This window comes from Plectropomus leopardus, chromosome 9 (genome assembly GCF_008729295.1).
Source record: "Plectropomus leopardus isolate mb chromosome 9, YSFRI_Pleo_2.0, whole genome shotgun sequence".
Taxonomy (NCBI): Eukaryota; Metazoa; Chordata; class Actinopteri; order Perciformes; family Serranidae; genus Plectropomus; species Plectropomus leopardus.
This window is the reverse complement of record NC_056471.1, coordinates 13,171,192-13,186,826: the sequence shown is the minus strand read 5'-3', so window position 1 is coordinate 13,186,826 and position 15,635 is coordinate 13,171,192. Positions and strand designations below refer to the sequence as shown.

Here is a 15,635-nt window from a genome sequence, read left to right as displayed (position 1 = left end):
TTATTTAAGAAAGCCTTACGATACCCTACAAAGCTTTGGCGACCCCTAATGGGGGTCAGGACCCCAAGGTTGGAAACAAGCGCTTTACAGGGAATGTCAATAGTAACAAATTGTGAATGCCTTTTTCATGAACAATTTGACGTGTGAAAATATGTGAAACAGCTAAAAATTTACAATCTTTCAAGTTTATTTGAGCAAATCAACCATCTTTTCTGCATCACAGCGACTCCACTGACATCTACATCCTCAAATCACCAAACAGCTTACAAAACATTTCTTTAAATACAATTTCATCTTGCAATAATTTCCTAATTTAAAGTTCCAAAAAAAATCAATGAACTACAGTACATAAACACTTAAAAACAGAAAGAAAAAACACTTGTTTAAAAGGACAAAGAGATCAGTGAGATTATTTGGAAGGACAAGACATTGTGAGGATTTTGATCCAAAATTCAACATGAACGTTGAGCACATTATAGGTTTATATTGATTAATAGTCATCTTTAAGTGTATGCAGAGAAGAACTGAAATTTAAGGACAGAATGATGAATTCAGTAGCACAAATTTGAACAGAATGAATGTAGAGCATTTTGGAATCACATCCTTCATACGTACACATTACAAGCACATACAGTGTGTGCGTGTGTGTGTGTGCATGCATGTGCACGCTCACACACATCATCCAAAACCTAAGATGTTTTCTTACACGACAAACTCTCACTGTGAAGGGACTTGCAGCACTTAACCAAATGGCAGTTTATAACAAAGCCTTTTAAAAACTAGGGCCGTCCTCTATCACAAAAGTAACATTTTCAGAGAACAAAAAGTCAAAAAGCAGGCCTGCTGAGGCTTGTGGAAAAAAAACACACCCAACAGCCACCACTCCCCCATGCCAGGAATCATACAGTAGTTCATGCTTTAACCTTCACGTTAAAGCCTTCACGCAAACCAGATCCCCTAACTGTCTGGTTGGTAGATGGTGCTTTGTTTCATGCTGGAGCCCATGGTTGGGGTGTGGGTAAGGGGGGGGGGCGCGAATCCATGCCCGTGTCTGTCCATCTCCTCCGGTCTTATGAGCTGATAAGGACATGCCTTAATCGTGTTTGCCCTTCCCTTTAGGCGTGCCTTCGTTCCAGGCCACATAGACAAACAGGGCCAATACCACATGCACAGCGAGCACTGCCACAATGGCTGCATAGAAGTAGCTGTCAGAGCTTGACATCTTCATGGAACCTGTGAAATGAAATCAGGATCAGTTAACAGCGACGACAAACAGTTGCATTCTGGTGCTGATTATCTGAATCATATTTTATGGAAACTTAATCAGGATGCTCAGACTTAGATCTACAGGGACATTGCAACCAAAAGTCAAAACTACACATTTTTCCTCTTACCTGTAGAGCAGGTAAGATTGATGTGGTGCAAGTTGCAAAGTGTTGGAGATATTGATATGCATTTGAAAAACTCAACAGTAATGTGTTTTTTTGGTTTCTTAAAATAGTCCAAAGACCTTTTTCGTGTAGGAGCTATTTTCTTTCTATGAAACTACAACCACCAACTGTCACCATGCAGAAGTAAGCGTGCATTTACTCATGAACAGGAGGCTCGTGCACGTGACAGCACGAGACGTACGTAATTGGCGCCCTCATTGACTGTGGTGTAGCTCGCACGCACACTTCCTTTTGACGTGGTGATACAGTTGGCAGGTGCTGTTGGCTAGAAATAAAATTGGCAACTAACACCAAAACAATCTTGACTGATAGCACTGCAGGTAAAAGAAAGATATGTATTTTTGATTTTGGGGTCAACTGTCAAAACCTGTACCCGTTACAAAATAACAGTTAGCTTGGGTGACATAATGATAAGAAAAAAATTGTTTACCATCAGAGTTTTCTTTACTGTTTATATTCTGCTACTCTTATCTCTTGTAATAGGATATTGTGAGCATTATGATAAACCAATCAGCAGTGACAGATAAACGTCAGACTTGGATTTTCAAAAGTTTTTGCACATCATTAAATATGATACCTACCAACGGTACCTAACATTTTGTACAAAATATATGTACTATATATGCAATGTGCCACAAATGGATATTCTCATCTCCTTAGTTTATCTATGATTTCTCAACTGAATGTCAAGAAAATGTACAATGTATATCAATATCACAATATCCTATTACATTTTATCTATGTTAACTAAATACAATATCATAATAGAAATAAAGTCAATAATGAAAGCCACTGTTTTATCAAACGATACAGTTCTGCGCATAAATTTCTTAATTTTTTTTTAATGTTCTTAACAAAGTTTGCATCAACAATGAAAAGGGAAAAAAATGCCAACAATCTCATTGCCTTGCTGTTACTTTGGGGCTGGACCGATTATTTTTCTATCCTAAATTACTTGTTGATATTAGCTTTTCACAGATGTTTTGGTATGGTTATATCTTTCATCATGCATTTTAGGGTATTTTCTGCTTCCATTAGAGTTAACAAAAGAGAATTAAGGAAACGAGGGGAGAGCGATAGATGGGGAATTGTTTGTGATAATTTATACACAGTGATGCCATTATAGCTTGCCTCACCAAATGGTGAACAGCGGCCTGGACCCCGACCGAGTGACAGTTCTATTGGGGCCCGTGACCAGTTTCCGACAATCAATAAGAGTATAAAACAATCTTTATCATCAAATTAATATAGCAACAGCAATACTCAACTGAACAATCAAACTGATTGTCTGTGTAAATTCAGTCATCCAAGTCAAGGTTTCTTCTAAAGTGGCAACTGGAAATGTTGAGGTTTCTTGATACCTCAGCAAGTCCAGTTTAAAAGAAATCTTGAATCAAACTGATTGTTTACCGTGCATAGATAGTTCACTAAGACAAAAAAATTGTGAAAAAGAGATGAGAACTAAGAAAACATGGAACATGAAGCAACTGACCTGCTATGCTCTGATAACAGACCGCGTCTGAGACTGTTTTTGCTTTTTAACCAAAAAAGAACTTCACACAATGACCATGTCTGGATTAACTTACAGCTGTGAGTCAGCTTTCTCCACTATAAACATTATTAAAACCAAGACGTGTTCCAGGCTCATCAATGAACACCTACACATGTGCATGAGTATGGACCTAAATCCAAGCCAAGATTCAGTCTACTAACAGGGCAGTCACAGGCCCATTTCTCTCACTAGGATAGAATATAAATAAACAAAAGAGAAAAGGAGTTGACTGTTGGGGGGAAAAAATAAATATTAAGTATGTGAAACACATAATATACAATACAAGATATTGTGCGAATATATGATTCATCTTTCGTTATGGTTTAGATATTTTCATAGACCTCGGAGTCCGTCACTGTCTGGATGCAGGCTTGTGAGGAGGCAGCCTTTACGAAGGTTACGATGCAAGATGAAGACCTCCTTGATTTTCAGACTCCAATGTTAAACAGGTTGGACCAAAGGTTATACATGCTTCTGTATTAAATGTGAACTACACTATATAAGGTTGAATGTTAAATTATTGTTCTGCTACTTTAAGTTTTTGGGATGGCTGTCTCCACACAGACATGTTGTACCAAGATCTTCACTGACGTCAGATCTGCACTGTATTAAATCTATTTTCAAGTAAGATAAACTGCAACTCATTGAGTTTATTTTATTGTTTAGTGTATTATAAAGTTCTTCCACATCACTGCTCAGTTTTTCACTTTTTTTCAAAAGAGGCCCTTTAGATGTACTTTTTCCAGATTTTGTCTGGGTTTATTGTATCTGAAATATAGGCCTCAGGTTCATTGTGCTGGGACAATTTTTATTTATGGTGAGGATACCATAGCTAACAAGGAAAAAAGTAATGCCTGCACACTTACTCCATGCCATACAAATTTTATAGAAAAAATGTTTTGATTTTATTTGGATCAAATCGAGTTAGACCTGACTTAAACCTGACTTCCAAGTAGGATCGAAGCATTGCCTCAATTAAATCTGTGTAGCATGGAGTTAAGTGTGCAAACATTACATTACATTATTAGAGTCAGAGGAATAATGTCAAAGCAAGACCTTAAAAGGCTCACTCACACCTTTATTTCTGGTAGGCTAGATTACTGCAACAGTCTGTTCATAGGCCTTTCAAAACCAGCTGTTTGGCAACGTCATCTTATTCAGAATGCTGGTGTGAGGGTCCTGACAAAAACTAGGAAATATGACCACATTACTCCAGTTCTAAAATCATTACACTGGCTACCTGTGACTCAGACAACTGACTTTAAAATCTCACTGTCCATAAATCACTCTGTGGCTCAGCACCAAAATATATCCTTAACATGCTTGTTACATATGAACCTTTTCGAACCCTCAGGACAGCTAGAACCGGCCTACTAACCAACCCAAGATTTAGAACTTACATGGTGAAGCAGCGTTTTGTTATCACGCAGCACAGACCTGGAATAACCTCCTAGATGTTAGACATGCCCTTACTAGGACCAGTTTTAAGTCAAAGCTGAAAACATAGCTGTTTTACACTGCCTACTCCACCCAATAATGACGGAAAATAAATTCAAAACTGGATTTTATATCATTTTAAATTATCTTTTTAACATTGCATCTCTTATCTGCACTTTCGCTATTTTAATAGTGATGTTTATTATGCTTTTTTAAAAATCATTTAGTAATTAATTTTACCTTTTATATCTTATCTTTTTACTCTTTTATTGTAAATCTGTATCCTTTATTTTGTTTTTATATTTTATTGCTCTGTAAAGCACTTTGAATTACCCTGTGGTAAATAAAGCTGCCCTGCCTACTTTTGCACCTATGTGTGTGTGTATGATTATTCTCTCAAGGATACTATAGTTTCCAGTAAAGTACCCTCTTTTGAAAGATGACGATATGCATTTTTGAAATTAGGATTGGGATGCATAATAATATCACTTTATCATCAGTTTCAGCCGACATTGGCTTTTGAATTAAATATCGGAATTGGCCAACATGCTGATATATGACATAACAATACTTTTAAAAATGTTGACTGACAATTTGTACGTCTAAAAAAAATCAATCCTAAGTTGAAGTATTTTGATCATTTTGAACCTTAAATGAATACTACATACTAGAATAAGCATTGCATTTTATACCTCCTCCATCTTCTGGCGGACCATCATGGTAAAAAGTATGCATAATATGATGGTCATTCGACTACAGACCAGACCTGATATTCCCTAGAATAACGGGGGGTGGAGGGCGTGTAAATATTGATAATAGTTATCACAGAAGTTAGTTGTTAAATATCAGCATTTCGAATATCAGAAAAAAAAAATCCCATATCGTGCATACCTAGTTGAAATTATATGCTAATGTACGCTGCTAATTTTATATTTAATAGACGGAGGGGTCGGCTACAGGACAAAATTTAGACACTATGTGGCACAGACCTTTGCTGGGGGGGAATTTCAATAACTGAAACCCTGCATGTCAAACGGGTCATAGTTTTGTTAAAGAAAACAAAAAAATTTGCTAAGTGGTTTCTATACTCTCCAATATCAATATCTGTGTCGGCCCCAAAACTTCATCAGGCAGACTGTTTACTATGCAGAACTTTTGCACGTTTGTTTGTGAAAAAGAAACAAGGTGAAGAGGACACTTTGTGGCATTAACCTCCTCTCATCTTAATCAGTGAGACTAAATAAACCGTTTCAAGGCTAACAAAGATAGTGTTGCAAACCATACCCTCAAAGATGTACGCCTTTGTTGCGAAGTAGAGTCCAATGGGTAGTGTGACCATCAGGATCGTAAAAAACAGCAGTGTCTTCAGGGCTGAAACCAGGGAGCTTTCATTTCTGCAGAGGAGAACAAGTTCAAGAGTCAGCCGAGATGAGACAGAACAACGACCTCACTGTTGAGCAGCATCAGGACGCCTGCAAGCTGGCTACTGATGTGGGGATGACCCATGGCGATGACTTCTGTTGTGTTTCAGGATTATGCCACATCAAATACAAGTGTTTTATAAACTTTGGCACATGTTCAATATGAGACAACACAGGGGAACTGGTGTTTGCAAGTCAGGCGTCTCTTCACAGACGGAACAGTAAACTAAGCTAACAAGCTAGCCAGCTAAGGTTAGCCGTTCATTTAAAGAAACTCTTTTCTTACCCTCTGTAATAAGTCGGTGGTCCAGCTGCGGCGTCTGAAGATGCTCTGACTGATCCGTCCATTACTGGGCTGATTGGAGGCGAGATAAAGATTAAAACGAGAAATACAATCGGCTGACGTTAGCGTCTCCCGTCCGGGCTGTGTTGTGTTTGAAATCTATACTTCCGCATAGGATCACGGGACCATCACGTGACCTGGAGTCTCGCGAGGCCAGACTTCATGTCAAATCCTGGTTCTAGTAAAGGAAATGAAAGATATTTATTTGGTATTTCTGGATAAAATTTAGACTAATGGTCAAATTAATGTAGTTAGTAATGTAACTCGTCTGGTTTTGCTACAAGTTCAAGCCAACAATCAGCATATTACTTGCGTAAAAGTATCTGATGCTTATGATACTTATTTATCAAAAGTAATTATATGATATTAAATGTACTGAAATATTGATGGTAAAAGTAACCTAAGTAAATGCCGTTGAGAAAAAAAAATCGGAGAATTATTACATATATTTCTTTGCAACATACAAAAGGAGCTTACAATAGAGCCAGCCTCAAGAAAAACTGGGTCTTTTTTACAATGCAAAGAACAAAGGCACAAAATGAATTTCTTCCCCTCCCATCCCTTCAGAAGTCCGCCTATCCCCTTCTCCCCTCCTCATTTCCTTCCCTTATTTTGGTAAGTAACTAAAATGCTTAGCAGACATGCATTTGAGTTTCCATTTACAAAATGTGGTACAAAATAAGATAAAGTTGACAGAAATATAAAAACTAAAGCAAAGTATGCTACAGATATCACAAAAGAAAGGTTAATAAGTTCTGTAGCCAAGTACCACTTTGTACACCACTGCTTAGCAGTTTAAAGGTTTAAGGATCTCTTTTACTTTTTTTTTCATTTTACAAGTCTTTTTTTTTACATCATGTTTTTTTTCAAGTTTTATTTGTAATGTTGTTTTGTATTCATTGAAATAATTTTTTTTTCTTCTTCTTCTTGTGTGTGTGGGTAAGGGTGTAGGCCTACAGGCCTAGTTCATTTGAATAACTGGATTTCCTGATGTCCTGCATACCTTTAAGTAGACTATGATTCAATACAACTTTGTAGAAATGTTTTATAAGTCTTTAAAAACCTATTTATTTTATGCTACATTAGTTTTTTGTTCATTTAGCACACTCTTTTGTCCAAACCGACAGGATAATTGGAGTGTCTAGCTCAGAGTCATAAAGCGTCTTCTATGGCCTTGAGGAGTGAGTGAAATGCAATTTGAATAATCTTTTCTGGACTATTTATGCAAAATTCCGTTCACAGGAATGTTTCAGGGTAGAGTTCTTTGGACTCTTGGGATTGATCACTTCTTTTTTTCCCTATAAATGATCTACTGTGGGGGCTAAAAATAGCTAAAAATAGCCACAAACTCAAGCCTGTCCTGTTCAGGAATTTCAGTCAGTGCTGATTTATGGCAGTGTGCTTTCTCAAACTCTGGCATTTTAATGTTCAAGCAAATGGTCATATCAATATCACATAATGATTTAGTCAAACTTTGATATATTTTCAGAAATTCAAGAGATTCATTTCCCAGTTTTTTAAAAGACAATTAGTGAGTATTTTTTAATATGATATGGCTTTAGAAATCAGGACATTTAAGGCTGTTTTCCTCAAAGCCATGTCATAATAAACTTTTAAAAAATTAAGACACATTGTTCTCATATTAAATAAAATTGAAAATCAGTTCCTAATATCACTGTTATTTTTTTCCATTCCCATAACCAGGCTCTAAAAATAGAAGCAAAGAAAGGATGGATGTACACAAGTTTGTCACTCAGTGATCATTTTGCAGCCTTGTTTCATGTCATGTGCTCGTTCAGCAAGTATTCCTGAATAATGCAACACCGTAAAAAACTTCTTGTTTAATTGCAGATGTGACAGAGAACCATTTAGTCCATTTCGTGCCAGCTGTATACATTTGGTGTCGTGCGCTGGCTGTGTTTCTGCTTGAAGTCTCACTGCCTAAGTATCTGAGGAGTGCAGTTTCTGCTCCAGTTGGCTTTGTTCTCACCGGTGCCACGCTCAGTAGGTTCCTCAAAACACATTTCATTTGAAAAGACTCTCAAAAGGGACCAGCCAGAACCACTAAGAACTATCTAGTGATGTGTGTTTGAAATAATTAGTGTGCTTTCTGCTGCAATTTACTCCCAAATAGTTTACCAAACAAAAAGCACCAAGACAACGCTGAGTCTAGAGACGCAGAGGATTGTCATAGTGAATCATTATTCGCAAATGTGTTGCTGGATGAACTACACAAGAGCATTTTTTTTTTTTAGATGATGCACTTTGGAGACAGACTGGAAGCACGGGTCTTTCAAAACCGTTTCTCACTTATATAACAACCAACAGATCATGTGTGAAAACCTGTTATATGTCTTTTCATTCATCAATGACCATGCAGATATCATGAGTACATGTTACATGTCACTTTATGTAACTTGTCAAATTTTCTCTTAAGTTTGATTTTAATTGCTGTTTTATAGTTCTTATATTTACTTCTGCTCTCATACTAGTTGTATACTTGCTATTTATTATTCTTATTTTTACTTCTCTATTAATCTGTACTTATTACTGTCTTTGTGCTGCTGCAACACCTGAATTTCCTCTCTGGGGTTCCATAAAGGCTTATCTTAATAACTCCAGGCGTGTTTATATACAGCATTAGGCCTGCAGAATATTTTTCTTAATAGGCTTTGCTGCTAAAACCCTGAACCCAAAACATAATTCTACCTTAAAAGACAATCTAATCAGAAACTGACTTATTGTGAATGCATGCAATTAAATTTTCGCTTTCTTAAAATCCCTGACAAAAACCTACAGTGCTTGAAACATGTTGACTTTTTCAGTGATTTAGCAGCTACAATAAAGTCTTCAGTGATATTTGTTTTCCTATATTTTGGAGTGCGTGAATTAGCTTCCCGTTTACCATTCACTTATACGTTGATGTTTTATGAATTATTAATATTTTGTAAGTGTGAACGCTTGTGGAAGAAGTACTCTACTAAGTACTTAGTTAGTAAAAATAGTGATACCAAACATTCTATTACAAGCAAAAGTCCTGCGTTGAAAATGTTACTTAAGGTACTATGTACAGACAGAGAACAGAGAATAGAAATACTCAAGTAAAGCAGGCTACAAGTATTCTGAATTTGTACTTAAGCACAATATTTGAGTAAATGTACTCAGTTACTTTTCTCCACTATGTGGGACAATATATACTGATGATGGATTACTTCAAACACATGCAAAGTGCATCTCACTTAACTATAATTAAAACAAGCTATTGATTTAAATCAAACACATATTTTGTATAGAAGCCAAGGCCCCTTAAACAGTATCTTTTCTAATTGTACAGAAACATATCTCGATAACATGTCAATCATAATTAGAGCGAGCAATAGTTCTAAAATAAACAGTGACCTCTTTTGATAAACAGGTTCATCAGTAATTATTCCAGATCAAAATCACATCCTCCCAATACACTGCACTTTTATTTTCTCTGGAAACAGTCACAAAACTGAAAATTAATTAGATGGTTTATTGGAGCGAGCTTTGGGAATAGACCACAAACCACAGAAGGCATGTTCTCCCCGTTATGGTGGGATTATGGAATTTAATAAAACAACCGTATCTAAAATTGAGGCTTGACAGAAGTTGCATTCTCAGTGGAATAACAGTGTGTAGTGCTGGTCAGGGGGACTTCTGTTGCAAGTTCAATTGTCCTTCCTCAGAGTTTGACCTCTGACCTTCTGAAAGTATTTCCCATGGCTCTTTCTGTCTGGACTCCTCTAGCTTTGCCTTTGCATGTGTCACCAGTGCTCTATGTCAAACACGAGGCGCCCCACACTCCACACCTGTTGTTTTGACCAAGCCATACAGTATCCAATCTTTGTAACTATTACTGGTAATGAAGTTTCCACTTGAAATGAGAGTAAGGATAAAATAAACACTTTAAAAATAGTTACATGCTATCCATAGCTCTGCCATTTGCTGCATTTACAACTGTCTCTGATGATGAGAGGATTGTTATAAGCATATATTTATGTACAAGAATTTTACTGGTATACCATAGTGGTGGGAAATACAAGTACATTTATTCAATACTGTGCATGTTGTATTTCACGTTTCAGGGGCAATCATTTTACAATTTTTTCCAATGCATTTATTAAGCAACTACATAAAACATAGACTGTATATACATACACATATCATATAAAACAATTCATGATAAGTTTAGAAGTGCTACATTAGAGGAAAAGACACAGCCTACACTTATCTGCTTTCTTGTTGAGAGTTAGTGATTGACACCACCATAACAAAATTCATAGGCCAACGCTTCATGAACGAACTAAGTAAGATGTTTAATCTCATTTTTTGAATCTGTTTTATGGAGGGTTATGTCTGGGTCTTTTTCTTGTTAATGACCAGGTGACCTGCTAACAGTGGAAGTCCAAGTATCTCTTCTTTTCACTGGACTATGGAAAAATATGAGCAATAGTTAAGAGACAAATAACTTTTTCATCTTATCTGAATTGTGCAATGAATTACACATATGATGTTTGTCAATTTAAAAGACAATTCTGAGAACCAATAAAGTCGCAGATTTTTTTTTTCTCGCTGAGGCAATGGTGTCTCTGTTTTTCTTACCTGAGTGGGTTCTCACACGAGCTACCGGTCTTGCTTGTTCTTTCGCCTTCCTGCTCATAAAAACAGAAGGAGTAACTAGTTGCAACACATCATATAAGGTAAAGTTACATTTATGCCTCGAACACAGCTAATTTATCTTGCTAGCTAGCTGGTGTTGGTGATGTAAATTGTGCAAGCTGAGAGATGAGGTCCACTGAGAATTTTCACACAAAACTAATTAGTAAATCTAGGACAAACTGTGACTTTCTTGAAATTATATTTTAAATCGATAAACATCATATGTGTAATTCTTGGCACCATTTAAATCAGATAAAAAAAATTATTTGTCCCTTCTTTTCCAAAATAAGTTCCCATGGAGGAAGCAGGAAGGAGAGGGACTTTGCCTCGATAGACTGTAGAGATGGATGACGCATCCCCCCTTTTTCCCACTTAACAAAAATAAAGCGAAAATATCCCAAATATGATGCAGTAGCAATTGGAAGGTGCTGCAGTATCAAGTTCCCAACAATTTACCCATTAGATACAATGGCAAGCACACAGACACACGATTGACACACGCAGCTGTCAATCATGATGGCAAACCCCCTTTTTATAGCAACAAATAACTAATTAAAACCAAATCTATGATGAAACAAACACTTGAACAAACTTCGGCATGATAACTGTAATGACAGAAACTACCTTTGGAAAATTTTATTGATGTGTACTTTTTTTTTTAGTTTGGCCCATATGACATCCCAGTCTGTTCTTATTCTTAAATCATCAAATATCATTGCTTGGTCAGTATTTTTATCGTATAACATCAGCAGCGCAAGCCACTATTAGCAGCAGCGTGATAAATCACTGGGTGGCGTCAGTTAGCAACGCAGCCGGACAGAAACTTTTGTGGCAGTGTGATATGCTGCCAGTCAGCTGGATGGCAACTTTTGCGGCAATATGACTGCATGCATTTATCGAACAGAAACTGTTCATTTCCTGGGAAAATGGAAATGTATTTTAAACAGCTGTCGTGTCATCCATTTTTACAGTCATTGGTCACTCATGACCAACTAATAGTGTGCCATAATCCTCAGTAAAATACCAAGTTGTCATTTTTATACTTTTTTTGGTGTATAGTTCTAAGCAAGAAATAGCAGTACCCTTCTTTTGCAGAAAGAAGAAGTTCAACCAAAAAGAGGTTTTAAAAATTTCAAATGGTTTCATTCAAATAACTATTCGAGACACAAAAAGGTATAATGATCCAAAATTTTTAGAATTAAAGACTCAAGGAAAGTCGAAAAAATGAACACAAATTATCATAGCAGCACTTCTTTCCTTCCTTGATCTTCTGTACCTTCACCTCCTAGACTTATTTTGTGACCCTTGGTTGCGAAGGTTGGGAACCACTGGACTAAACAGCTGAGCTGTGTATAAAGTACTTAAAACTAGCTCCACTTCATCCAGCTACAACAGTAAAACTATTTTTTTTTTTAATAAAAAAAAGTATAATTACAATATATACTAAAAAATATTACTCAGGTGACACTGAGTATTTTTGTTTTCGATTTCTTACTTTAGTTGATGACACTATTTTTTTTTTAATGCATAGTTGTAATTAGTAGCTGTACTCATTCTTTGTATTTGAGAGATCTGAGTGTTTGAGGTTACTCTCAACAAACAAGGAGCATGGGAACATTTTGTGAAGTACAAATAATTACACATTTTAAAATTCATCTATAACCCCCTGCGTGCTGTTTACTATTCTGTCTAAAAATAAAGTCAAGAAATCTGACATAAACAATCACCATCATCCCTATTTCCTGCTCTCATTGGCTTCCTTGGACACACAACACCTAAAACCTCCTGGTAGTATTGTGACCCACAGCCCATCGGGATATGTAGGAATGAATCATGTGCATGAGAACACAGACAGTGCTAAACCCAATGCACAAATCCATTAGGAGACTTGCTATTGGGGCAGCAGGCCCACTGTGAGACCCCGCCACTGTAAAATGCAATGATGTGCAAAAGCTGTAGAAATTCCTCTGTGCAAAGAGGGTAGTTAGGTCTGGCTTCATCCGGCGGGGCAAAAGACCATCATGTCATGCAAGCGTGGGGCCATATAATGCCTCACTCCTCATCCATTATGTTTTTGGAAAATAATCTCTGGCTCCCACAAATGAGCTTCCTCCTGCTCACATAGCACCGGAGGAGGAGAGGAAAATAAATAAACAAGTAAAAACACCGCTGGGGACGGAGTAGAGTATCATGTCCTCAGACAAATTTAAGTTTACGCCCGACTCCCCATGTGCTTGGTCCAGTTAGGGCAATAAATCCTCAGTGCCATCATGTGGATGCTGCAAAGGGCACTGCAGATCTTTTATTTACAAAGGAAAAAGCCAAGGATATCGGCCTTGTATCTGACAACAGAATGACATTATTTATGATATTAAATCCTGACATATCTTCAAAATGACAGTGTATAGGGATTTATGGTGTGACTTGGCTATAGGAAGCTTACCTGAGATGCAAAGTAGCAGCCAAAGTAAAAGCAAAAGGAGCTGATTTTACAGAGAAACCTGTGAGTCACAGAGAGAGAGTCACATGTGAAACTTGCAGAATAAAGTCATGTGTTGTGATTTATCTTATAGTGTAGGGCAGCATGGATACATGATGCTGTCCTTGAACATACTAAAAGAAAAATGTCTCCACAAGCAATCACCCTTCATATTCAATCAAAGGCAAAATGACAGGCAGTATGGGTGAGCAGACTAGTCATTTCAGCTATTCATCCTTGACTCTGGTTTGTTTTTCTGATGTATCCACTGAGCAGTATGAGTTGTGTCACAGTATTTTTTACCAACATGTTTAGTGTAAAAAAAAAAAAAAAAAGCTAAAGCTAAGACACTTTATACAGTAGCTTGGGAATACAAAGTCACGAGTTATCCAATGTGTATCTAACAAATTTCTATGCCAAACAAAGCCTGTATTATACTGTGGATCCAACATTAATTTATTTATATCTGAGTGCATATTTTCACTGGCAGGAAAATTGACTTCTAGCGCCTCAAATTGGGGTGGGCAATATCACAAAATATGGTTTAGATTTGATATGTAATTTTCGGGTCAGAATCATTTATATCAATATTGATACTGATACTTTGTAGAATTAAAAGCGGCCCATATACTTTCATGTAGGGTAGAACAGTGTGACATGATTTATAAGGAGAGTCAGTTTGCTGAATGATGACTAATTATATTTTGGAAGTGTAACATTAACCAATGCTGAAGATCTTATCTAAAAAAATACAAATGTCACCATAATATTCCTGGATATTGTTCATCTGAGCACGTCTTAAACAACTCAGTGAACTCTGTCTCTGTGTCAGGGGCTGCTGAAGCATTTCCCTCCTCCTTCCTTCCTTTCTGTTGCAGCTCTAAGTTCTTTTTCTCGTGATATTTCCTCCCGCGTTTAGTCATAGCTGCAATTATGTGTCTGACTAAACTAATCAGGGAGCACGCTGCCATGCTACGAGTGTGAAACATGTCTACAACGTGTATGTTCAAGTGCACACAACACAACACCAACAGTGGAGAAGCAAAGAGAATATGCACTGGATGGGTTCACAATAGTGAAACATTGTTTACATGGACAGTTTTACTTGAGAGAAACAGATTTTTTTTTTAGTATTGATCAAATTGACACAACAAATGATGTTCAAAACGAAAATGTAGTATCTGTAGTATTGATATTTTGGTATCGATCCATCCACTTCTAACCTCTAATGCTCAGCAATCAACGCTGGATACAAAAACTGAAGTGTAAAAATGATAAGTTGTGGTTTCAATCTTGGTTTTGCTCAAATGTGGTGCTTTTTGCATGAATTAATCAAACAAGATATCCTGTGATAATTAGTGAAACAGAACAAGGCCAAACTAAGCTAAACTAAATGATCTGTGTCCTGAAAGAAACTTTATACTAAAAGGTCACATGTGTAGACTTAAAGGGATGTATTGGCAGAAATGGAATATAATATTCATAAGGTTTCATTCGTGTTTAATCACTTGACAATAAGAGTCATTGTGTTTTCATTACTTTAGAATGAGCTGTCTATTTCTAGGCCTACACAGAGTGGTCAAGGGATGACTTATTTTTGTAGGCCACCCCTGAGGTTAGTATCGCACTGATTCCCTCTTCAAAAACCTTATGGGATTTTTGAATGGCATTGTCGATTATCGCTAGAAACAACTTCTGTGACGAACACAAGGTTATGATACTCACACATTTAGTTCAGCATGATAATCATCACAGATGAACACCACTTTTGTGTGTTTTGAAGCGTAAATGAAATCAGCTGAAGCAAAAAGCTATTGTAAGACTATAAACCAACTACATTGTGGTACTTCTGATTTGATTTAGCGTGCTTAATTTTCTACAAAACTTTCTCCTGTTAGCGTGACCTGATCTAGCTAATGATAAGCTGGCAAAGGCGGGCAAGTGGGTTGAATGAGTTTCTGTATCCGGTGTGATGATGTCGACCATCCCCAACAAACACTGAAGTCCGATTTAGCCACTTGTTAGAAACTGCCTTTTTTAAGACGCTTAAAACCTTTAAAGCTCAAAAATTGGGCTTATACAGACGTATTTTATGTTTACGAATATCTTTTGTCTGTGTTAACCATGGATCTTATTTAAGGCATAATACCGAAAACCCATTAAAAAAAACCCACAGACTTTGAGACAAGGAAACTGGGAGTGCAAAAATGCTAACGGACTTCCACGTTTCAGGACTCATTACTTCACCACTCTATACAGACTACCTCCT

General features: G+C 36.9%; 1 protein-coding gene across 1 annotated transcript; it reads right to left on the bottom strand.

Annotated features, from left to right (window-relative positions):
- Positions 1 to 169: 169 nt before the first annotated feature.
- Positions 170 to 6,316, bottom strand: vma21 (vacuolar ATPase assembly factor VMA21). The gene is made up of 3 exons (XM_042493348.1): positions 6,148 to 6,316; positions 5,725 to 5,834; positions 170 to 1,233 (listed from the first exon to the last, which is right to left on the bottom strand). Exons 1-3 carry the CDS (start codon positions 6,207 to 6,209, stop codon positions 1,094 to 1,096), a joined length of 312 nt encoding a protein of 103 aa, XP_042349282.1. The 5' UTR covers positions 6,210 to 6,316; the 3' UTR covers positions 170 to 1,093.
- Positions 6,317 to 15,635: the final 9,319 nt, after the last annotated feature.